Source organism: Zootoca vivipara, chromosome 3, assembly GCF_965207765.1.
Source record: "Zootoca vivipara chromosome 3, rZooViv2.hap1.1, whole genome shotgun sequence".
Taxonomy (NCBI): domain Eukaryota; kingdom Metazoa; phylum Chordata; class Lepidosauria; order Squamata; family Lacertidae; genus Zootoca; species Zootoca vivipara.
This window is the reverse complement of record NC_142586.1, coordinates 76,337,275-76,361,888: the sequence shown is the minus strand read 5'-3', so window position 1 is coordinate 76,361,888 and position 24,614 is coordinate 76,337,275. Positions and strand designations below refer to the sequence as shown.

General features: G+C 41.2%; 1 protein-coding gene across 1 annotated transcript; it reads right to left on the bottom strand.

The window, feature by feature from the left end:
- Positions 1-2,074: 2,074 nt before the first annotated feature.
- On the bottom strand, positions 2,075-19,181 carry EXO1 (exonuclease 1). Its single transcript, XM_035110557.3, has 14 exons — positions 19,016-19,181; positions 18,476-18,660; positions 16,498-16,617; positions 15,237-15,360; positions 14,122-14,259; positions 13,312-13,524; positions 12,040-12,227; positions 10,908-11,004; positions 10,286-10,514; positions 9,577-9,820; positions 6,432-6,924; positions 5,816-5,920; positions 3,176-3,369; positions 2,075-2,448 (listed from the first exon to the last, which is right to left on the bottom strand). Exons 2-14 carry the CDS (start codon positions 18,634-18,636, stop codon positions 2,298-2,300), a joined length of 2,457 nt encoding a protein of 818 aa, XP_034966448.2. The 5' UTR covers positions 18,637-18,660; positions 19,016-19,181; the 3' UTR covers positions 2,075-2,297.
- Between the last annotated feature and the right edge of the window lie 5,433 nt (positions 19,182-24,614).

Below are 24,614 nucleotides of genomic sequence, written 5' to 3'. Positions count from 1 at the left end.
GTAAAGTTACATATTCTTTATTGGCCAAACTAGACTATGTGAGAAATGTGTGATTATTATTAAGAAAAAGTGGGGGGGGGGGTGTTGGAGCTTCCATCAGTAATGGCTATTTTAGTTCATCTAAATATATGATAAAGGGAATAGGAAATTCATATTCACACTTCATTTTTGCTTATGGCCATCAATATTTCTTGTAAATAACATTTGGCAAGTAGTTGGTAAAAAAGAGAGAGAGAGGCTTGCATAGGATTTACTGTCTCCAGCTGTGTAAATATGGGAAATGTACATGCTACACACAAAAAGCAGGAAACTGTAGTTCCACCATTTGCATCTGCCATCATGCAGTCCAGACAGGGAGGATGAGAACAGGTTTCTGGCGCCTGAGTGGTTTGGACCAAAGCAGTTTGGGCTTCAGTTCAAATGGTTAACCATTACAGGACTTCTGACAACTTTTGTGCGCAGGCAGAACAGAACCACCAAACACTTCTGAATACAAGCAGAAACTCTCACAAATGAAAAACAGGAAACAAAATTATTTCTATGCAATGGAGTGTCCTGGAGGCAGGCATGGCTGGCTGTCTGGCTCCATGAACAAGTGCACTCCTTTTAGAAAGTGGTGATACAACAAAATGTGGCATGCAGTGTAGGTCCTACTTGTGGTAGTAAGAAGAGCCTTAAATGGGGGAACTGGCCAGGGGTGAAAAGGCAGCGACTTTCCTGACAGTAAGAGCTGTTCGGCAGTGGAATTTGCTACCAAGGAGTGTGGTGGAGTCTCCTTCTTTGGAGGTCTTTAAGCAGAGGCTTGACAGGCATATGTCAAGAATGCTTTGATGGTGTTTCCTGCTTGGCAGGGGGTTGGACTGGATAGCCCTTGTGGTCTCTTCCAACTCTATGATTCCTTTGCACCAACAGCCAGGGCTCGTCCAAGACTGTTCTTACTCACATGGATAAACCTGGAGTGAACTTCCCTGCCTGCTCTTTTTTATTCTAGAGGAAAAGAACCTTCTCCAGTCTCCAGAAGCCAAAAGCAGCAGTGAGTTTTAGTCCATCCATTCTCTCATTAAAAAAAAGACAAGTGTACCAGCTCTAATATGGCCTATTCATGGATTCTGCAAATGGTTCTTAAGGTGCCAATTCAGAGTGTCCAGCATCCCAGGGGCTACATTATTATTATTGATTAAGCTTGTATAGCACCCTTCACCCCCAAGATCTCAGAGGATAGAGGGGAGGCGAGAGGCAAAAAGGTAGTGTAGCGACAAATGTGACTCTCATTTCCATTCCATAGGTCTCTATACCATCCAGCCTTCTTTCCACCCAGTTAAGCAAGAAGTACAATCAGGGTTCAAGGAAACAGCCTAACCAGGCAAATGCAGTTGAGAAGGCTGTTGGGCATGGCTGGCGAGTTGCTTTGCCCGGGGAGGGTCCTGAGTGCCAAAAAGAATGGCCTGGACGGCTGTTTTTTGCCCACAGGCTAGAGGACCCCCACCCCCTTCATAAAATATATTATAAAAAACAAGTGTTTCCAACATTAGTTGTACTGAAGCATACCCATGGATACCAAAGGAGGCTGAGAAGGTTAGCAGACGGGCAATGCCACCCCCCTGAAAGGCGGATGAAGGAACCAGTTAAGGGCAGAAGACTAAGGTTGATGGACCAGCCTCCAACCACGGGTTGCATCTCTCCATACGGCTCAAGAAGCTGCTTCTGCAAGCAAGCATGTTTTATAGCAGAGGATTCTTTAGCAACCTGGGGGTGTGCTTCTGAACAAAAGAGACAGGGGGGGGGGTCAACGTTCAAAAGCCCTACTGCTGTATGTGGCCCTCTGGATCAAGATGGGCTTTCAGATAAATTATTGTGATCTACAATTTCTGTTAACCTTAGGACACAACAAATCTTTTACACTTTTTCTTAAGCTTTCCCCCTCTTTCCTGGGCCATCTAGAAGTGGTATATTTACCAAATAACCAATAACCACAACTTTTGTAGCCCCCCCCAGCTCACTTTCTTTTTGAGCTTGTTCTCTAATAGCATTTGGCTTTTATATTTATACTGGATAGATAAATCTTGTCCAGCAATAGATTTGCAGCCAAATTTATTTCATTAAAGCAAATATAAACACTGTAGTTCATTTTACTTCTTTCAAAACAGAAGCAGACAAGATCTCTGATAAGACTAAAATATACAGCTCACATCCAAATATATACAAATGTTAATTTTGATTTGTGTGTCCAGAAGCAAATTTGCCTGGACATTACATTGGTCAATGGCTATAGTTTTGCTCAGATCTGCAAGATCAGTTCATTTAAAGATTTTCCGCTGTACATGACTGAATTCAAGTTTATTTAAAGTGTCATCGTCTGTCTCTGGAGTGAGCTGGATGTTATCTTTGTTATCTTTGATTGGAGACAGTGGCTCTGGTTTTCTACAGGACGGTAGCCTTTCAGAATCCCTGCAAAATGAAAGCAAACTGTTAGTGCCCAGAAGAACTAACTAACATTGCTTAGAGACAGTACCTATTTATTTAGTTCAAAGTGTATTTATTGCACTGTGAGCCTCTGATAGGACATTCTGACAGGAGCTGCAAGTGATTTAAAATCTTCCAAATGTCCATTAATTTTTTTTATACTTGGCTTAAAAATTATTTATGAGACATATTCTACAACCAGAGAAGATCAAAGTCTGCTTCCTAGGAAATGTTTATTTCTACCCAACTAGAATAATATGCTAAGTAGGAGGAAAACCTCAAAGATCTACTCCTTGACTTAGGCAAAGAGGAATGAGAATGAGGCCTATTTGATATTTGATAACATTCTTGTTAAATCTTCCTCCTTCAGCTAATACTAACACTAATTTTATTACTTATACACTACCCAGCCACTCTGGGCAGCCTGAACTAGCCTAGGTAGTCTTTATGAATCTCAGCGGTCTGGTGATGCCAACATGCCTACTTCAAGAGCTGCAACGGCTAATATTTTGCCCGAAAGACACTTTTAAATTATTTATTACACAACTTTCATATAATACTTGATTGAGATCTTATTACAAAGCAGTTTACAAAAGCTAACCAAGTGCTTAGTGGCCGTATATCATCTTCATCGGTATGCAATATTTAAATAAAGTTTATGAAGATTTAGTAGAAGGAAACTGTCGTATTGAGATATAGGAAAAACATTCACCTTTTAAACTGGAAGGTCCTCCACAGTTCATTAATTGTCACCTGCAACCCTGCCTTATTTTCAGCATTGTGATGTTTTTTCTTCTTTGCACTGGCTGTTTTCTTGCTCAGACCACTAACTCTGGCAGGCAGCAATCTCTTGGGTTCTGTCACAGCGTGGGATTTTGCAGAACTGGCTTTAAGTAATCCAGGAACCTGGAGACAGAGAGAAATATCAGCTGCTGTTCCATTAAAGTCCTTATGATTTGTCAGTAAAATGATCACATTGCACCACCAACAAGTGCAATTCATTCAAAAACTCAATCTAGAGCTTCATTATATTCTGATCCCTTCCTCCCAAATGATCTCTTTACCAACAAAAACTTGGTAAATAGCTCTCTCTGTGTGCAGTTAAATATGTGTCTCTATATTTATGTGTATATAAATTTACACATGACCGATTGGCTTGCGACTCTGCATGCGGGAATCACACAGAACCTGTAAATGACTTTTGAAATGCCAAAACAACTGTCATAAAGTTTGCTAAGCAGCAGAGAAGAGAGGGGACCTGGTGGATTGCCATAGGGAAGACATTCCAGTTTTGGTACCCCCATCAAAGGGCTCAGCTTCCTGTACCACATCTTCCATAACAAGGGGACAGAGAACATGGCTTTTGGCATTGATCTTAAGGCATGGGCAAGAGTCGATTCATCCTGGAGGAAGATACTCAGGTAAACAGGCTTAGGAAATCTATGGACTGCAAACACAGTTGTCCCTTAAAGCTTCTACTATTTCTAATCTGCTAGAGCAGCATTTGTACTAAAATCTCAGGGATATCAGGGCTGCTTACAAGCAGTGGTACGCAACATAAAAAAAACTAATTAAAAGAGACAGTACCCCACGATTCTAAGAAAGCATTTTGTGCAAGTATGTCTGTGCACGCACTTTTAGGAAAAGGAATCCGTCCCCACAGTGAAGTCACTAACCACAAGAGGTCACCATAATTCTGAAGAATACAGAATGCTATTTAGAGTCTTAGTAACATGTTTTAGTTGAAGTTGTTTAAATAAAACAAAAACAAAACCTGCTAGTCATTGAGGATGCTCCTTACACCTGTACAGAAGCCCCTCCTTTAAGCAATCAATTACACAAAAAATCCAGAGATGTTTAGATCAACCAGCACAATCTTTTCCCATGCCTTCTTTATTATGAAGGGTGTTTCTCAGAGATTTTTGGCATCATTGCCAGTGATGAAATTCCATCTGCACCACAAAGAACCACTGCAGAATTTGTTCTCCGCTCAAGCCTATCATTAACCAGGGAATCCACAGCCTGTATTGTCTTCCCAAAAGAAAGAGAAATGTACTAGAGAAACTGGAGAATCCTACAGCTCAGCCAGGGTTTAGATTACAGGAAATGAGCTGTGGCAAGGCTCAGACTAGTGTTCCCCACCCCTTCCTCCTCCATGCACAAGAGAATAATATTAATTAACACATTAAGTGTTCAAATGACTTCACATGCATTATTTAGTTGCAATCCTTACAGCAACCTTGTAAGGTAAGTTGATATTATTATCCCCCTCCCCCGCAATAATGCAGATTTGACAGCGGGGAGGGATGATGTCGGTGACTTACCTTACAAGGCTGAGTCAGAGTGGCTTGTCTAAGGCCCCCCCCAGTGAAATCATGACAGAGGCTAGATTTGAATCAGGGACTTCCCAATTCCCAGCTCAGTCTCCTAACTACTATACTGCACCAACTCTCAGGTTAGTGAATAACCCAGGATCTGAAAATCAGTTTCATTCTTGTTCATCTTAATTTTGGTGACAGCAAACCATAGTGGCTTATTCAAATGTGTGGGCAAAAATTACACATCAATGCATCATTACAACAAATAGTCTAATAACTATTCGTTTCAAGGCATAATCTGACAATCCAAACAGCATCAGCATCCTTGAGTAAACTCTTAGCCTGATTTACATCACAGGGTGTAAAAAGAAATAAGAGCAGGGATAGTCTCTGATCTGTAACAGCCGCAATAGGAAATATGTGCAAATAAAATAAATGTCAGAAGATGTCCTAAAAATTTACAATACAGGTCTTACCCATAAGACTCATTATTTCTACAGTATTTGAATGCCACTTTCCCCGCAGAAATATGCCCAAAGTGGTTCACAACACAACAGCAAAATACATATCAGTGCATCATTACAACACATAGCCTAATAACTATTCATTTCAAGACGTAACCTGGCAATCCAAACAATTAGTATAATAAAACCTAACAATTAGAAAGTTATTATGAAAAAGGGCAACAGCAATAATTTACACACCTACAAATTTGATACTGTTTATTTTAAAATATATAAACCAGATAGGATAAAACATTCCAAGGCATTAATAAATAATATAGCCAGCAGATAGTTCCTCAAAAGTGCCAAGCACCAGATATGACAATCAGATTTCTTAGAGCTTGGATGAGATGATCTCCAACATCTTAAAGCAGCCAGCAGAGATTTGGGGGTGGGGGGCAGGGGGTGGTGCTCAATCTCTTCCGCTGTGCTCCTGCTGCATTTCAATGTACAGGTATGTATTTACATACCAAAAAAGAAAAGAACAGAAAAATCGAACATAAGAAAACTAAAGAGGGAAAAAAGACATACCTTGCTATTGAACTCCATATCCTTATTTTCAGTACACAATGAGTCACAGAACTGAAATATTCGGGAATTCATATTACATTCTGGTTCTGGACTGCAGTCAGGTTCCTATGGTACAAAATAAGAGAAAAAGGCAAGTGTTAATTTATATATAATTTAACGCTGGTTTATATATAATCTAAACAGAGAATTTCATGCCTGTTTTTAAGAGTGAAGTGACTGAAGATATGTCCCAATGGCAAAGAGAAAATAATAAATCTAAGTTGCTCTTGTCTTCCTTAGTAAAGTGACATCAGTATTTTGGTTTACAGCAGAGCTAAACTTTGGCCCACCAAATGCTGCTGGGCTACAATCCCCATTATCCTTATTAGTGGCCCCATTGGCTGTGGTTGATGAAAGTAGAAATCCAACCACATGGGGGTGGGGTGCATAGGGTTAGGCACGCTGGGTGATAACAACAGCCAGACAGACTGGCAGGGGGACCAAGAGTTTCGCCATAAGTCATTTTACAGTGGAGAGCTAGATGTATTGTAATAAGTAAGAGCTGTTATCTATTCCCTTGAGATGCAAGTGGCAATTTAATTAACTGCTTAACTGAAGCACAGGGAAATGATCTTACTCTGCCAGAAGGAGCATTTTTCTTGGTCACCCGTGAATATTCTGAAGTGCCCAGGCTATTTTGCGACACTCTGTCAAGCTCCTGTTCTGATGAACACTGCAGTTCTTTTACAGGGGGAGACTCTTCATCCGACTCTTTACTTCCTGTGGTGTTTAGTGTTTGTGATCCAGACACCTCACAACTCTGGGGTGTGACTTTGCTGGGTGTGCGTCTGCGAAACTGCTGTAACAATGCTATACTTTGCAATGGACTGGGTGTCCCAGGTCTATCTGCAAAGCTTCTAGTCCAGTTGAAACAGCTTGTCTGCGTTGTCCTGGGTGACAGCAAGGCAGTTGTTCTAGTTTCCCCACTCTCTGAAGAGGAAGGACCAAGATCCTCTGTTACTGTATTTCCTGCTTCCGCAATCTGAGAATTCACTTCACTGCCCTGGGGTGATTCATGGATTTCCCCCTTTGATATATTGTCAGGCTGATCCATCACTTTGCAGAAGAACCTAACATACATTGGAAGAATAGAGGTAATAAATGGGAAGGAGGGATAAAGCGAAAGGGCTGCAAGCATGAAGGAATCTATGCAATTTAAAACAGCACAAATTCACCAAAAAGAAGAGACTAGGTTGAGGTGTCAATGATATTATTCGTTTGTTATTATGGACACTTGATAAGTAAAACAAGGAAGAACTTGGACATTAATAAATTATACCAAACAGATAGGCCTACGCTTCTCACAGCTCTTGAGAGGCTAGGTACTCAACTGATTGTGTTGCAAAATGTAGCAGCAGTAATTATTATTATTTACTCATTTATATACCACTCATATGCCAAAATGGCTCCTATAAAGTCAACACATGATTCAAGCACACAAAACATTAAAGCATCCTTAATTAAAAATAAAATAAATGTGATAATTAAAACAGTAAAAACAATAAAATCACATGTTCGGGTGGGGGGGGGAGAATGCTTGCCTAAACAGGTGTTTCTTCAGCTGGCAGAAGACCAACACTGATGGACGATTAAGACTCTCCACCTAATAGTGCCAGCATAACTAAAACCTCCTTTGTACGAGCATAAGAGAATGGGCTTGTAGTGGAGGTATTAGAGGCATCACTGAACACAGTATAGGAGACCACAGGTGTCATAGTCAGAAAGCCAGAGATTGCTTTCTAGCCTCGTTGCACAATCCACCGGTATAATCCCAGAGCAGTGACTAATACCCTGCTCCAGAAACTGAACATGGCAGTATATTATACACCACAAAGCACTGGCGTGACATTTTTTTTTTCCTGCAGATGAGTGTGCTGGGAGGCTCATCATCCATTCAGTAGCAACTTGAAAACAAGCAGGCATTTTGTGATGCCAAGTTCATTTCCTCTCATTATTCTTACTTTTTGTTCATATAATTAAATACACAACTGTCGGACTATGTTCTAAGGATACACTATTCTATGTACATGTAACCAATGGCCACTGTTACTTTAGGAAGTGCAAAAGGAGGAAATGCAAATGGGAAGTTTGTTTTTAAGGTTTTATTGCTGTAAATCACACTAATGATGTAATGTAATGTAATATATAAAAAGGTAAAGGGACCCCTGACCATTAGGTCCAGTCGTGACCGACTCTGGGGTTGCGGCGCTCACCTCGCATTATTGGCTGAGGGAGCCGGCGTACAGCTTCCAGGTCATATGGCCAACATGACTAAGCCGCTTCTGGCGAACCAGAGCAGCGCAGGGAAATGCCATTTACCTTCCCGCTGTAGCGGTACCTATTTATCTACTTGCACTTTGACGTGCTTTCAAACTGCTAGGTTGGCAGGAGCTGGGACCAAGCAACAGGAGCTCACCCCGTCGCAGGGATTCGAACCACCAACCTTCTGATTGGCAAGCTCTAGGCTCTGCGGTTTAACTCACAGCGCCACCTGCGTCCCAATGTAATATATAATGGCATACCAGTATTTTAATGACTAACCAAACCAAGGACCTGATGCACACACCTTGCACTACGGAAGCCCTGGGTAATTTTGTAGTTGCTGCTGGCATTGTTGGAAGAGGAAAAACACATTTTCATAATCAAGTGGCAGACTTCAGGGAATGTTTGTTGTTTCTGGGTTAGGTGAAATCTTCAGAGTCTTCCAGAAATGTGCTCTAGTTCTTGAAATGGTAGGAGAGGGTAAAATATGGAGAACTATTTGAGGAGAGCAGTAACACTCTGCTGTGGGAAAAGGCAAGCTGAGTAATCTCCAATCACTCTCTCAACCTTAAAAGAAAAGTTGTTTTTTGCTGAAAACACCAGGAGGTTCCCATGTCTTCTCCAGATGATTTACACTTATCTAGAATGTGCTGATTTATTTATTTTTGTATGTAGGCATGCATACCAAGGAATCATTTTCCACGTACTGTACAGTACTTCCCAAGAGCAAACTTTCATGTTCAATAAATGACCACTTTGCTTTGTATGGGGAGAGTGGGACGTACAGAATGAGAATATAAAATCACTGGGGACTTTGGTGATGCAAAGATGTAGAAATCCACCCTTCACCTGACCTGCAAACCTCTTACTGACACACCCTCCTCCCCAGTAGATATTACAGAGTGTTTTGACTAATTTGAGTTGGGAAGGGTCTCAAGAGGCCATCAAATGAAAGCTTCTGCACACTGTTAATTTTGACTTTCACTTTCAGGTGCCAGTTTAATATTGCTCCTCAGGCAATTTACGTCACATTTGTGTGTTGTTAACTCCTAAGTGAATTTTTAAAAAGAGGATTTTATATGTAAAGCTGGTCTGGAGTCTGCTCCGACCAGATTATGATTCATCCTGCCCTTGTTGAGCTTCCCTTCGGGGGAAAATATATGAAGAGGCAAATCAATCCAAATTCTAGTACATGTTCTAATTTATGAGCATGTAAAGGTAACTGCTTATTTACACATGGAGAGCTTTTCAAAGGAACAAAATTAGATTTATTGTGTCACTTTCTCTGACGTGTCCCCTAGGGTCTTTTGGAAGGTAGCCTAGTGTGCTGAATATATTATACGATATATTACATTTTGCTTTTGAGTATGCCACTTCTACTTTTTGTAACGAAGGGAAACTGCAGAGTCAAATTCCCCAAGAGTGTAACTTTTTGCATACTGAACTTGAAGAAAGCATACCTGCTTCTAGTCCCTGGAACAACAACAACTGCATCACTCTCTTCATTCTTCTTCCGCAAGATGAAGGCAAATTTATTTCTAAGCCTAGGATGGGAGTTTGAACTTTCTTTGTCTCTGCAGGAGTCCTCTGAAGCAGCAATCACAGATACACACCCAGGGTGCTCACCATCTTCACTGCTTTCCATCTTAGGTTTTTTGGTGTTTGAAAAATACTGGCTTAGCAGGTCACCTTCCGACAGCTCTTCTAAATATATATATATATGAAAAATACACATTGTAATTGGGTCACAACGGAAAAAGACTGTAAGGAATATTTTTTTAAAAAAAGTTTTCAAAACTGAAAAAACCCATTAAGAAATGTAGATATATTGATCTTAATTTGATTCCCTTTCAGTGTAGAAGAAACAAATGCCAAGTCACCAAATATTACATTAATACATTAATTTGCAGCAGCAGCAGCAGCAGCAGCAGAAAATTGGATTGCTGTGCAAAAATGGGATATTATAAATATATACCAACTATTGTTAAACTGATTGGATTCTCTATGCTACAGAATCCCATTCCTTCAAAGTGTTTATAGAAAGGGATAAACAAAATAAATATGTTATGAGGGGAAAGCTTTCAAGTCTTAAGCCTTCGAGAACATTTTAGAGTAAGAGGAACATTTTCTTTCTCACAAACAATCTCTTTAGAGATTTAGCTATCATACCATGCCTTGGTCTTTTTGCCAATAGTGCTTTGCTGGGAAGCTTCATCCCTTTCATGTTAACTAGCCGCTCCAGGCCTCTGGTTGTGGGTTTCTCCAACATTGATGCTGAATTTGCTGTAATCTTGGCAGTGGAACCAGGTGTGTAGTCTCTGCTCCAAATGCTCTTTAAATTGGGTGGCTGCTCTTTGGCATATTTGTCGTCCCAGCCACGACTTCTGGGCTGTACAGACTAGAGGAAAAGGAAACAAGAAGATGATGTACAATAGAGGAAAGAACGACTGCCGCCTGTTTCTCTTGAGACTATAAAAATGATGCAAATAATCTGATCGTTCTTCAATTCAGTTCCACCATTCTACTGCTGGCCATTGGCCAGTGTGGGAGGAACAATCCAAGGACATAATCAAGCCAACAAGTGGTTAGAAAGCAACACTGCTGCTCCTGTTACCTTGTACACATCTTATTATTCCCATGGGAAGAGGAGGAAGTGTTGATGTATTAGGTCTGCTTTGGGTCATCCAGGCAGCAGTCCTTTGAGCGTGCAACCATAGGCCAACATGCAACTTCACATTCCGCACAGTCTCTACAGGTGATTTGGCCCCTGCATTTAGAAGTAAAACATTACCTGTGGAGCATCAGGGTCGTAGTCATCTATTTGCTCCATTGTATTGATGTCCTTATTTCCAAGTGCAATTTGAAAAGCAGCACTATCACCGATGTGCCTAAGTTAGCCAAATTAAGGGGCAAATGCAGTTCTTCTATTGATGATTTTTCTCTTGAAAGTGGCATTTTATAAAGAGATTTAGCCTCTATATAATCAAAAGTAAATTCTACATCTTCGTCTTTGAATGGATGAATGCCTCCTAACCACTTTGCACAACAGCTTAGCCAAGATATTAAAGCTTTACATCAGGATCAGCCCTTCTTAACTTTATCCCTGGAAGACTCTGCGCTAAGAGTGGGAGCTGTCATTCTAGTAGGCAATAGTTTTGTTGTCGCCTGAGGTATTTGAAGCAGCATTACCGTTTATACAAGTTTAGCATTCTCCCAAAAAGAGGATGTGCTAAACTGAATCTATGAAATGAACTGGTTTAGAAACAACAGTTATGTTCTGTTTTATAGTGAAAGAGTCCATGATAATTGAAGATTTTAAGACAGCCACCATTTTTATAATGGGTGGTGGAGGTGCTAAACAGCTTAGAAAGCCTTCTTAAAAATATGGTAGTTTAGGACCTTTTAACCGAAATTTTAACAACTATTGGATGGATGAATAACCACTAGTATGAATTTCTAAATTTAAGCAAGAGATCAGATGGCCCACTTGATAGTTCACTTATACCCAACTTTATTCAATGTTAGAAAGCCATTAAACAGCTAGTTTTCCTTGCAAAATTGACTTGAACAATGAGAAGGAAGGTCTACATTACATTCCTGAATATTTTAAACATACTTAAAGGCACCCATTTTTTTCCCAAATGGAGCAAGAACAAGCACCAGTAAGTCAAATTTAAGGAGTTTATAAGTTCCACAGATTTCTATGCATGATCTTAACTCTGATATTGTTGGTACTTATACCCATATTCTAGGCATGTTTAACCCTGCAGCGAAAGGCCTCAAGCTTTGTAGGGCTTACTTCCAAGTAAGTATGCACAGGACCACAGCCTCAGAAGTGCTTAACTTTGCCTGGCATCCCAGAGACCCCATGAAAAGGAAGAGACTATAAAGACTTTTTTAAAAAATTATTTGATAAAGGATACTTTCCTGCATAAAGCAGTGTTTCTGGATCAACACCATCTTCGTAAGCATTCAGAGGAACAAGCTGTCTCCTGACTGGGTCAAAAACCAACTGATAGAGGAAAGTATTATTAGCACGAGTAAATCCTTCTATGTATTCTTCTGGTACCAAAATATTCATCTTCAAATACTGCCCCATTTTCCCAATGACCTGGAAGAGAAAAGGGCATGTTATGCGATGCACAGCATACTTGTGAGACAACAGGCACAATGGAGGACAATGTCCACCAACACATCCTTCCCTATGCCAACCCTCACACCATTTCCAAGGTTCCCCCAAACTCCGAGAGCAGATTTTCATCGGTTGCAACAGGAAAAGGAAGATCAAAACCCCTGTTCCATTCATGGAATTAGGAGATATGCTCATTGTTTTGTCATTCTAAAAGCATTGCCTAGTACAGGCATCCCCAAACTGCGGCCCTCCAGATGTTTTGGCCTACAACTCCCATGATCCCTAGCTAACAGGACCAGTGGTTGGGGAAGATGGGAATTGTAGTCCAAAACATCTGGAGGGCCGAAGTTTGGGGATGCCCGGGCTAGTATGTACTCCAAAGCTGAAATGATTCTTGAAAAGAGGCATGGGGCAAACAGGCAATGTTTTAAGACCTTTGTCAAACTTCCTTTTTTAAAAAACAGATCTGATATTTCCCCAAAGTCCCAAGTATCTTTTCAGAGTAAGTGACGTACACTGGAAATTTGGACCAAATGTTATTTTCTGTCTTTATTCTCCCTCTCTTCAAATACTACAGCAAACAAACAAAAAATCATCCTGGAAAGCTGAGGAGTAGGCATGATTTCTGAAACAAGAGTTTGGACTGTGGCCCTTTACATTTGCCAGTATGAAAATGTTGATAAATCATTTAATAATGATAAAGCTTGTATATAGTTACAGTCTAGGGCTGCTTCGAATCTTGGCTCATTTACAATTATTAAAACAAAAAAATGTATTTGTATCTCAGCCAAATGGACTCATTTGGAAATATCCTATATGTAAATGTAACAAGGAAGAGTTAAGCTTTAGTCAACACGCAACATACAAGAGTCCACAATACATATTGTTGCTTAACTGTTTTTCCCAATTTACGTGAACAGCAGAACAAATTTCTTTTGACAAGTATCTACATAATAACTCAATCAAGTACTTTCCCCCCGAATTCCTCATCTCCAGAGTTGGCGTCACTATCAGTGGAGCTTTTGGAAAACATAAAATTAACTCAAGAGCCAATAAACATTACCTTTATAATATCAGGGTTATTGGCCATTTTTATAAGCCTGCAAGCCTTGCCTAATCCAATACCATGAAGAGACGGAAGGTAGTCACAACCAGACAGAATACACATGTAACGAAATTTCTCTTCTGTGAACACATCACCAAGTTGTTTGCACATTCCAAGCCGAGTCTGGTCAATTTCTAAGCCATTTCCACACTTGTCAATTTTCAGAAAGACCTTAAAACAAAATAACAGACGAGTCATTGTATTTTTGTTCCATTTCTACAAATGGTAGCCAAACACAGAATTCTTTCCCAATCATCAGCATATAAACTTGTACAGTATATTTTACACCACAATTTTTCATCAATAAGCAATACAGCTTTAATTTTCTATTACACATACATATGTTGCGTCTCTATGACATTTGCAAACCCAGCAATCCCATTCCCCCATACAGACATTATCAAATTCTGCCCAGCAGTCAACAGTCTGCCTAACATCAGTAATATTTAGCATTTATATGCCATTTTTGGAATGTACAAAGATCTTGACTTACATTATTCTCAGCAATCAGGGCCTCTCAGGAGACCAATATTATTCTCTGTATATTCCAGATGGAGTAAGGTGAGGCCAACACTGAGAGATACTGACCTAAGGTCCCCATGCAAATTCATGGCTGAGGAGGGTTTTTAAGCAGGAGCTTCATGCCTCACTGCACACTCACAGAAAAACGCCTGCCCTGGGCCATATAGGATTAGAGGGCTGGGTTTCCTTGTGTAGCTGAGCCCTGGTGCTGTCCTTTTTAGAAATGAATTACTAGACCTTTCCTACCTTTTTACATCCAAAAGCAAGAAGATCAGAATCCTCTGTAATTATAGCTTCGACTAAGCCAGTCTTGTTAAGGTAGGCGAGCTGAGCATCCGCTTCGTATGGAGCAACAATGCAATCTATTCCCCGGGCTCGGGCAGCCTGCAAGAGCAAAAAAAAAAAAAAAAAAAAACAATTCAAGCCCCCATTCTAGTGCTTCAGAAGTGACACTCCCTCCCCAATTGGTCTAGTCCAGGGGTCAGCAACCTTTTTCAGCTGTGGGCCAGTCCACCGTCCCTCAGCCCATGTGGTGGGCCGGACCATATTTTGAAGGGGGGAAAATGAACGAATTCCTATGCCCCACAAATAACCCGGAGATACATTTTAAATAAAGGGACACTTTCTACTCATGTAAAAACACGCTGATCCCCGGACTGCCTGCGGGCCGGATTGAGAAGGCAATTGGGCCGCATCCTGCCCCCGGGCCTTAGGTTGCCTACCCCTGGTCAAGTCCCTAGTTCTTCCCTGCATGGTCCTAGTTGCATCTCCTGACCATCTGAAGTTCTAGTTGCAGAAATTAGGATTTTTGCATGGTATAAGTTTCCATAGAAAGAACTGCATTTAGGCTCATTAATCACTGAGTTGGTAAACAGTTTCTGGACACTTTAGATTGCAGCTGTGGGGTTATATAACATGAATGCTTCTCAATACAAATATAATTCCTGCCCCCAAAGAAAAAGAGATGTATCACAATGAAGGACTCCAGGCTACTTTAACTGATACAACTTTTTGGGGTGGGGGTGGGGGGTAAGAGTACGGGGAACAATTCAGTTATTATGAGCCCTCATCTGCAGTCAAACGGTGCAGCCCTGACACAGGTTTGCTCCTTCAATGAGAAACAGGAGAAGTATCTCTTTCTCCTATTTTGTATATAAAATATATATAAATACATATCTCCTATTACTCAGATACTAACTACAGCAAATTGTTGAATAAACAAACACTGCAAACTTTGAGTTACTAAACCTTCTGCAAAGCCTGTATTATGCAAACATCAGGGTTATAAGAAATGCAGTTATTCTGCTAAAAAATATAAAATGGGAAAGCAGCAACAACCTACCAGCTAAAAGGCTACTTACTTTAATCACTTCACAGGCCATAGCGTGCGTAACATTAATGCTACGTGCAAAGCATTCTCTGGCTTCTGATAATTTCCCTTCACGAAGCAGCTGCTTCCCTTTCAGGAGGTTTGCTTGCCGTTTTCTTCAAGAGAACAAAAAGAAACCCGTCGTCTCAGTGTCACACAACCATAACGGAACAGGTGGACAGCTCTGGCATTGCAAGACACATGGGAGACGTGCTTAAACTCTATTTGAGCATTTCAAAGAAAGCATGAGGGCAGTGCCTTGAAGGGGGACACACACAACCTAGACACTCGATGCCGCTGTGATTAGATGATCAGGAACCCTGTGTTTTTAGGGTTCCTGATCTAAGGCTGGCTTAAAAGCCTCCCCCACCCCCAGGCATGGGAAGATCAGAACTGTGGGAGCATTTCCCTTTACACTTTATGCCCTCAGGGTTCTGTGAATGCCTGAACTGCGGTGTTTGAATCTACTATATCAGAGCTTGAAAGCCAGATGTAAAAAGAAGTATATATATAAAAAATACATTGTGTAAACCTTAGATGTGCTTGGTCCCCATTGGAGGAAATGGAACATAAGCATTTCACTGCACTTTCATCTACTGAAACTATTACTAGAAAACCATCCCACTGTTTTAACTAGGGTGCAAGATTTCTATGACTGTGCCCAAATACAGTGGAACCTCGGAAGCCGAACACCTTTGAACTCGAACGTTTGGGCTCCTGAATTATTGAAAACCAGAAGTGATTGTTCCAGTTTTCAAATCATTTTCCAATTGGAATCCACACCTTGGTTTTCGAACTGTTCCGGGAGTCGATTAAATTTGAAAACCAAGGTATGGCTGTACTTTGTTAAGTTCAATTTCCACTTCCAAAAGCAGCGCCTCGTGCTATACCTGTTCCAGCAGGTTCAGGAACTTTCTGGAGCAGCTTTTCAGGGAGAAGGAAAGGAGTAGAAGGTCTATTTGTTGACTTTTGTCAACGCTGAATGTGTTCGCTATTGAGATGGTTGTAGGTCGTGTTCAGTACTGAGAAGTTCTGCAAATTTAGCTAACGTTATTGTCGACAGGATCATATGCCACATTGCAGCATTACAGAAGTCTGCTTAGATTTCAACACTGCATCGCTTTATAAATTCTGCTCTCATTACGATAACATTTGAATTGTTTTTACGTGAAAGTTACTGTCTTTAAAGCACACATATCCTGCAAATCACCAATTTGAATTTCTAATTGGGGGGGGGGAGGCATAAGACTTACTCTCGTCGTGACTTTTCAACTTGCTTTTTGGAAGGCAGGGTACAGCCATCAAATACTAGAACGGGTTTGACCCCAAATGACAGAAGCATATCAGCAAGCTTCATGCAATAAGCTACATATCTGTAGAAACAAACACAGTTGCCATATATCGGTTAGGAAATGTTCACCTTACTTAATCCTAAAAAGTAAACTGCAAGGGGAAATTTTATTATAAAGAGCCAATGCACACTTAGCTTTGCAATACCAAAATGTCCACAAGATTAAGATGCCTTGGTACCACAGCATCCAAGGAGAGTTAATGTGGCATAATGGCTAGAGCACTGGACTAGGAACTGCGAGACATGTTTCATATCCCCAGTCAGCCATGAAGCTCATTGAGCGACACAGAGCTTCTTTCCGCATTGTTGTGAGGGTACGATGGGGTGAGGAAGAACCATGTTCACTGCCTTGAGCTTTTTAGAGGAAAGCTGGGATAAAAATGTAACAATTCCATGCCTAGTCCCGTACTTAGCCAACAGAAATTAATGATGTGAACTTAGTTGAAAAAACAGTAATGGTAATTATATTAAACATATATTACAGACTGTAGAAGAGGAACAGTCATCATTTCATCTTACGCATGAACTTACGGGTATCAGTGGCCAAAGATGATCGTGGAGATTTCCACATTTTTCAGACTGCTTTCATTTTAGCTGCAATCCTGAGTGCTAGCTGTTTACATTCTATTGATTAAATGGGGTTTAAGTAGCCTGCAGCAGTCATAAGCAACTTAAAACGCAACCACAAATTAATATTATTCCTTTTAATTTAATTTATGCATTGGATAGCACGTTATGTACCTTTCCTATTTTTCTTGTCAACTGTTGCTAATTGATTACGAGATCTGTTAGTGGCAGTATTTTCCACATATATTTTTCCACTGAGCATTACACATCAAATAAAAGACTGCAAGTCAAAACTGTCTTCTAAAAACTGTATTATTCAGACACAACTCTCCAATTAGAGATTCTTTGCCAAACAGCTTTAACTGATCTGTTTGACATTTAAAGTTGTAAATTGACCATTTTATATGAAAGTGTGGTCAATAATTTTTTTTTTAAAAAAACCCAAAGCCAATTAATCTCTTGTGTGAATTAAAATACAGTATGTCTTACAGAAAAGTGGACGGGGGGGGGGGGGGCTGACCAGTTCCCCTGGCCTGGGGGCCTGACCAGTTCCCCATGCAATGTTTTCTGCTCGCTACAAGAAAACCCTAGTTTCCCTTTCCCTTTTCTGTAGTGTCCTGTAGATTGGTCTGTCTTATCACTGATATTTATGAGCTACACTGTGGGAGCCTTTTTGTGCTGAACAGTGGGATAACAATTGCTTTAAATAAATAACAAGTCATTCTGCCTAGCCCAGCAACCCGAATGGGGGTGCCAATTGCTCCCTACCGTCATAGTGATCTCATCATATCAAGCGGGGGAAGGAGCAATAACATTTGCATGGTTCAGCTGGAGTGGGGTGCTATGTGTCTCATACATTCCTGGGTGTGGGGGCCTCACCCACATGTAACCACAAAAGTATCGGTCAAGAGTGAATACAGTTCTCAACCCAAACAAAGTTTGGCAACACTGCTTTACGGGAAATACTTCCCCTATTTTATTATATTATTATTTATTTATTGAATTACCGTATTGGCCCGAATATAAGCTGCTCCCTTAAAATTTTGCAGGCACTCACACCCCTTCCATTTTACCATATGTCTGTTTCAGCAGCGATATCGTAAAAAAGCCATTTTTGTAAGGTCGCGAATTTAAGCCATACTTTAACTTTTCATGGTCGGAATTTGGGGGGAAAGCGAGGTATATACCACCCTATACCTGGAGGTCTCAGGGCAGTTCACAGAAAAGATAAACATAAAAGCCACACTATATATAGTAATAATAAAAAAAACCCATAAACACCCATTCTGTCCGTCAAATTGCTTCAAACTTACTGATCTGTGGGTTCTCCTTTGGCTAGCTTTTCAGCACACGCATAGGCTCCTTTGTGGAGCCAGCAGTAAGTATCCACAGCAACTACTTGTCCTTTGTACTTCTTTACATGAGCAGATTCGGCAGCCTCTTTGATAAATTGGAGCAAACCTTGGATCCCCATTGTTCTTAAGTCAAATCCAAGAAACTAGTAAGGAAACAAAGTCAATACAACCTCCATCCTTGAGAAACAAAAACAAAACAACACTCTACAACTAAACCAAACATCCGTATGAAACCACCAAGAGATGAAATGGTTGAGCATGGCTAAGATACTCCATGGTGACCCCGATCAAGATCGTGCATTTGCTTTTCTCAGAAAAGGAAAGTATATTGGATCCTGCCACCCACCCACTCACTCCACGACCCATTGGCAGGGTATCCCTCTGAAAACGATACCAATTAGGCTCGCCCACCCGACCCTCGTGGGGAGTTTAGAAACGTACAGCCGACCCACTCTCCGGCCGCCGCTGCTAAGAACCTGCCTATTCCGGCCCCGGTACCTTCAGCACGGAGGAGAAAGCGCCCGTTGACAGCGACAGTGGACCGGGCCGGCTCCGTCCATTAAGCAAGAAGAGCTCCGGCTGCGCAGCGCGGGAAACCGTAAAGGCGATTTTCAAGCCGCGCGCGCCTTCCTAGCCTCCAGGTCCCGCCTCCTCCTCCTCCTCCTCGCATGCGCATTCCTGCTCTCTCTTCCCTCCCTCCCTCCCTCCCTCCCTCCCTCCCTCCGAGGAAGCGAAGGCGCCTCCTCTCGACTACATCGCCCGGCATGCAACGCGGCCACCAGGAGCGTGGCCCAGTTTTCCCGAAGATAACCTCGCGCATGCTGGGCAATGTATGTAGTCAGTGCACGCTGCTCGCTGAGGAGGGTAAATCTGTGGTGGACGGGGCTGTTTCGTTCTATTCTCACTTCGTTATTTATTTTTTATTTATTTGTCAAGCGTTTTATTTGCAAGCCGCCTTTCATACCCTCCAACATTTTTCCAATGAAAATAGGGACGCCGTATTTAATAATAATACGGTAATACCCCATCTATCTGACTGGGTTGCCCCCCGCTATTCTGGGTAGATTAAAACCTATTTTAAAACATTTTACATTAAAAAAACAACTTCCCTATACAGGATTGCCTTCAGATGGCTCAGGGGCTGGATGACTCCGTACCCTCCAGTATTTCTCTTATGAAAATAGGGGTGTTCTACGGAAAAGCGGGACATTCCGGGATCAAATCAGGAACCAGGATGGCTTCTATAAATCCGGATCTGCCCCTGGAAAATAGGGACATTGGGAGGGTCTGGCCTTTCCAAAGTTCAAGTAGTCATAAAGAATCAGCAAACCATCAAAAAGTACAAAACCAAATTTAACTGTTGCCACATAATAAGATCTAAAATAAAGATACAAAAAATAATAATATCAACTCTGAACCACATTGTACTCATTCTTTTAAGTGTGGGCTCTTACATGTTACAGCAGGGGTAGGCAACCTAAGGCCCGTGGGCCGGATGCGGCCCAATCGCCTTCTCAATGTAGCCCGCGGACGGGGTCCGGGAATCACCATGTTTTTACATGAGTAGAATGTCCTTTTATTTAAAATGCATCTCTGGGTTATTTGTGGGGCATAGGAATTCGTTCATTTTCCCCCCTTCAAAATAGTATACCGGTAGTCCGCCCCCCCCACATGATCTGAGGGATGGTGGACTGGCTCACTGCTGAAAAAGGTTGCTGACCCCTGCGTTACAGCATCATCAGTATAATAAATAGCATGCATGTACAGTGGTACCTCAGTTTACAAACACAATTGGTTAACAGGTTAAGTCTGTTAACCTGAAGCGTACTTAACCTGAAGCAAACTTTTCCATTGAAAGTAATGGAAAGTGGATTAATCCATTCAAGACGGGTCCGCGGAGTACTTAAACTGAAAATACTCAAACCAAGGCGTACTTAAACCGAGGTATGACTGTGTTCATTCCAAAGCTAATTTGCTTCTTGGTTCAAATATGGCCTGATACAATGAATGTTTACTTGCAAGCAAGCTCCGCTGAGCATAGGCCTGCAAGCCATTGAATACGTATGCAGCTTTGCAATAACTTGTCATGGATTGGTCAGACCTCATCATCCTAACTTGGCTAGTCTGGTCATTATTTTTGTTAAACTTTACATATGGGGTTGGTCACTTAACAAATCATTCCTCGGCCACTTTAATGTTTTGGGTGCTTAACTTGTAGTGAGATTTTATACAACTCACAGATTTGTGAGAAAACAGAGAACTCGCTGTTTTTTCCACTCTTCATCTGTGGGCTTCTTCATATTAGTGTCACTCATATGCAAAACGTTTTCTTTTTGTAGTAGGTGTAAATTAACATACCCACTCGAAGGACAAAAATATATTCACATTTGTCACTTCTTTACCAGTGATGTAGTGTGTGCAAGATGTCCCACAGCAAATATGCAAATATGGTGGCTCAAATATAGATACTGTTTTTCGCACCTCACCTGCAGCTTTTGCGGTGTTAGAGCATCAATTGAAATCTTCAGCTCTTAGTCAAATGCTGCCTACGGAGTTTAAAATCAACTTGTTGCTGTAATGCTTGAAAGATTGTGAAACAGGGATGTGTCAGGGGAAAAGTACGCAAATTGACAAAACGTATGGGCTTTAATTGGTTGCAAAGAAGCTTAGAGGTTGCTGACACTGGCCTGCAAAGATCATTATAACTACCATACCATAATATGCAGTTGAGGACTCTGACCTTTCCTGAGTGCTTGACAACCACCAGCAGCAAAATCCACTCCTGGTGATTTCTCCCAGCTGAAGAGGGAGCGCAGTGTGGCTTGTGTAGTGTGTGGTATGTGAGAGTATGGTGTGGGCACACACACTTTTTCTGCCACACCTCGGGGTGAATGCCAAGAGTAAATGTGGTCCGCAGCTGAAAAAGCTTCCCTGCCTGACATAAGTACAGCTTAAGCCCTCTTTTCTCATTCTGCTTTTAAACCCAAGCACTGCTGAAGCCCTACCTCATACTTGGCATTTTCATCAATTGGCCACAATTTGCCGTACGATTTCCCCGCTGAGAACAGGGGCAAAAGGGAGAGTTGCAGAAACCATTACTGACATAGGGAGAAGAACTTGGAAAGCTTCTATTGGCTGTGCCAAATAATAAATTTCAGAAAGGCAAAGCAAGCCGAGTCAGTGGGGGTGACCGAGTTTCTTTTACTGGAATGCAATTTCTCTTTGTGTGCTGAGGGTGGCGTGGAGTCATCTGGCCTCGTTAAAATGCAGTGTTCCAAAATCAACAACCTCTGTATGTGGCTTTGGGTGACCTTGCTGCCTTTGACAGGATTAATAGAAAGCAGCAGCAGCTGAAATTATGGAACACAAAGAATGAGAGGCAGTTACTTAATTAGGAAGTTTTATGCAGCTATGACAGCAGGGATAAAAGTCTGAACCTAGGAGGTCAGCTGTTTTGCAGGACTGTACCTATTACCAAAGAAAACAGGGTTGTGTAGATTTGTTTTTATGTTTATTAGTCTTTCCAGCAGGTGAATAATTTCTTGTTCCAACGGGCTTTTGGGAAATGACTGCTTTGAATGAAAGGGCTGATGCTGTTTTTATTGCAATTATATGTCTTGTTTTACTAGCGGGTGTGTCTGTTTGTGTCTGTCTGTCTGTGTGGGTCATTCTTCTTCCTGATTCAAACCAAAGCTGGATTGGGGGGAAATGCATCAAAATGCAATATTTCATAAGAAATAGATACAGAATAGATACAGATTGTGGCTAATGTCCTGTGTACACTGCTTCCCAAACCAGGGGTGGGAGTGCACTGCATCCAAAGTATTCAGAAGTGTGTGCACACAGCCTAAGTCAACTTTATTTATTTATTTAAAAGCATTTCTATGAGACCTACGAGGTCGCCTTACCACACATGTGCTCCCTCGACCGCTTCAATCGACAGAATTGGCACTAACACAGGTGCCACACAATACCTGTTCCAGTAATACTCATTGTAAGAATCTGGTTGCTTAGTGTGGCAGCACTTACACTTTGGAACTCCCTGCCATTTGAGATCAAGCAGGCACCTTCACTGCACGCTTTTTGACACCTATTTGCTAAAAACGTTGTTTAGACAAGCGAACCCAGATGCTTCGAAAGTTCAGGTAATGATAATCTGTTTTCAGTATTCTAACTTTTGCATGTTTGAAAGTACTGGTGTGGATTTTTTTTTTGGTTTTTCTTTTTGAAAACCACTTTGAGGTTTTTTTTAAAACAATCAAGTACTGTACAAATTTCATGAAATAAATGAATTTCTAAACCTCTAAAATGTCTAAGATTTCTAAAATCTCTTAAGGCAGTGTACAAAAAAACACAAACATAAAAACAGTGGAACAGTATAATAAAAACAAGACATGAGGAAGGAACAAAAGTAGGCATTTTCAAGGTTACAAAACCCTGGAAAACACAGCCAAGATTCTGCTGTGTGTAGAAAAGTATTATGGGATTGATGCACGTAACAACACACACTCCATTAGAAGTTAACTTGTATAAAAATGACCTTAAGAAGCATGTAAGTCCCATTAGGTTCTGTTTTCTCTCTCCACAGGAAGATGACATCTAAAATGTAACCACGGAGTATCACACCTGTCGTGTCAAGCAAGGTCAGAACATACCTGGGAGACCTTTAATGGATGCTTAAGTGGTGCTGAGGACTTCGTGCATTCATCTGAGAGCCAGTTCACACACAGAATAAGGTTGTGCACTTGAAATGTGTGGGCTAACACATCTTAACCAGCACTCAACAAAATTCCGAATTGTTGCATAAAGCATTTTGATATGAGATTCCTACACACAGGTTTATCAGCTAGTACCAGAGGTGCAATCCTAAAAGCATTTAAACCAGTCTGGTCACACTTAAAACAGCAGCATTATATTGAAGTTTCCACAGCTACTGTTGGTGACTTGTAGATGGTTGGGTCACAGAATTTTTACCCCTGCTTACTATATAGCCACTCTGTGAAGACTTTTTTTTGCCTTGAAAAGGGAGGCATGGATACCTATGTACCGTGTTTCTCATATTATAAGACACGTCTTATATTTATTTTTTCCTCAAAAAAACACACTATGGCTTATTTTCAAGGGATGTCTTATTTTTTTCCTCCTCCTCCTGCCGCGGCCAGCATTGCTGCTGCTCCTATCACTATGTCTTATTTTCGGGGTATGGCTTATATTCCTTGAATGCTTAAAAATCCTGCTATGGCTTATTTTATGGGGATGCCTTAAAATATGAGAAACAGGGTAAATCAATCAATTTACAGGTATTTCTTAACAAATTACGCATCAGGATAATTTTAAGAAGAATCCCTTAAACATGGAACAGTAATATTAAAATATTCACGACTGATAAAACATTAGATTTGGCAAGGCATGTACAGTGATAAGTAGCAAGAAAACCATCATTAGACTGGGCAGGGCAACTTCTCCCAACCTCCATATAATTTGGACTACAATTCCCATCACCCCTGCCTATTGACCATAATGGCTGGGCCTGTTGGAAGTTGCAGTTCAAAACTCTGAAGCGCACCAAGTTGGGGGAAAGCAAAAGTAGAGGGTGACCCACCTATAGCAGGACTCACTTGGAGCAGGGTCTGGGATAGAAGACAAGAGCCCCAACCCATGTTCCAGCGTCATTAGTAAGTAGATGCCCATCTTGAAGGATTGCATCATGGGCAGATTGTCCCTCTGGGTTGCTCCCAGGGAGCGCGGTACAACACAGAGGCCCAGTAATGTGAGTGGACTTGACATCCCTCTTCTTATTTCAAGGAAGGAAACTGGTTTATCTATCTTGTCACAGCTAGTTTTCATGAGAAGTTGCAATATTTTCCCCGAGTCCCCATTTGGTTCATGTATTTAGAAGGGATATAACACAGGCTCGTTTTCTTGGAAATATTTCTATACGTTGGGTTCTCTCACAGTGCCAGGAAGACTGCCTTACTCAGCTATTCTATATGCCAGACAAGTCTTACTGCACTCATAATATAAAGTGTGTACTGTACTTGGATATAAGCTAGTTTGAGAATGGGACTTCCCTCCCCTCATTGGCAGGATTAGGTAA

Bases quoted from the DNA above. Each gene is read 5' to 3' on its own strand.
- EXO1 (XM_035110557.3), bottom strand. From the start codon at position 18,636: ATGGGGATCCAAGGTTTGCTCCAATTTATCAAAGAGGCTGCCGAATCT. The intron at 15,361-16,497 runs GTAAGTCTTATG...GTTCTCTTGAAG, and splicing joins GTTGAAAAGTCACGACGAGA to AAAACGGCAAGCAAACCTCC. The intron at 10,515-10,907 runs GTAATGTTTTAC...CTTTTCCTCTAG, and splicing joins ACGACCCTGATGCTCCACAG to TCTGTACAGCCCAGAAGTCG.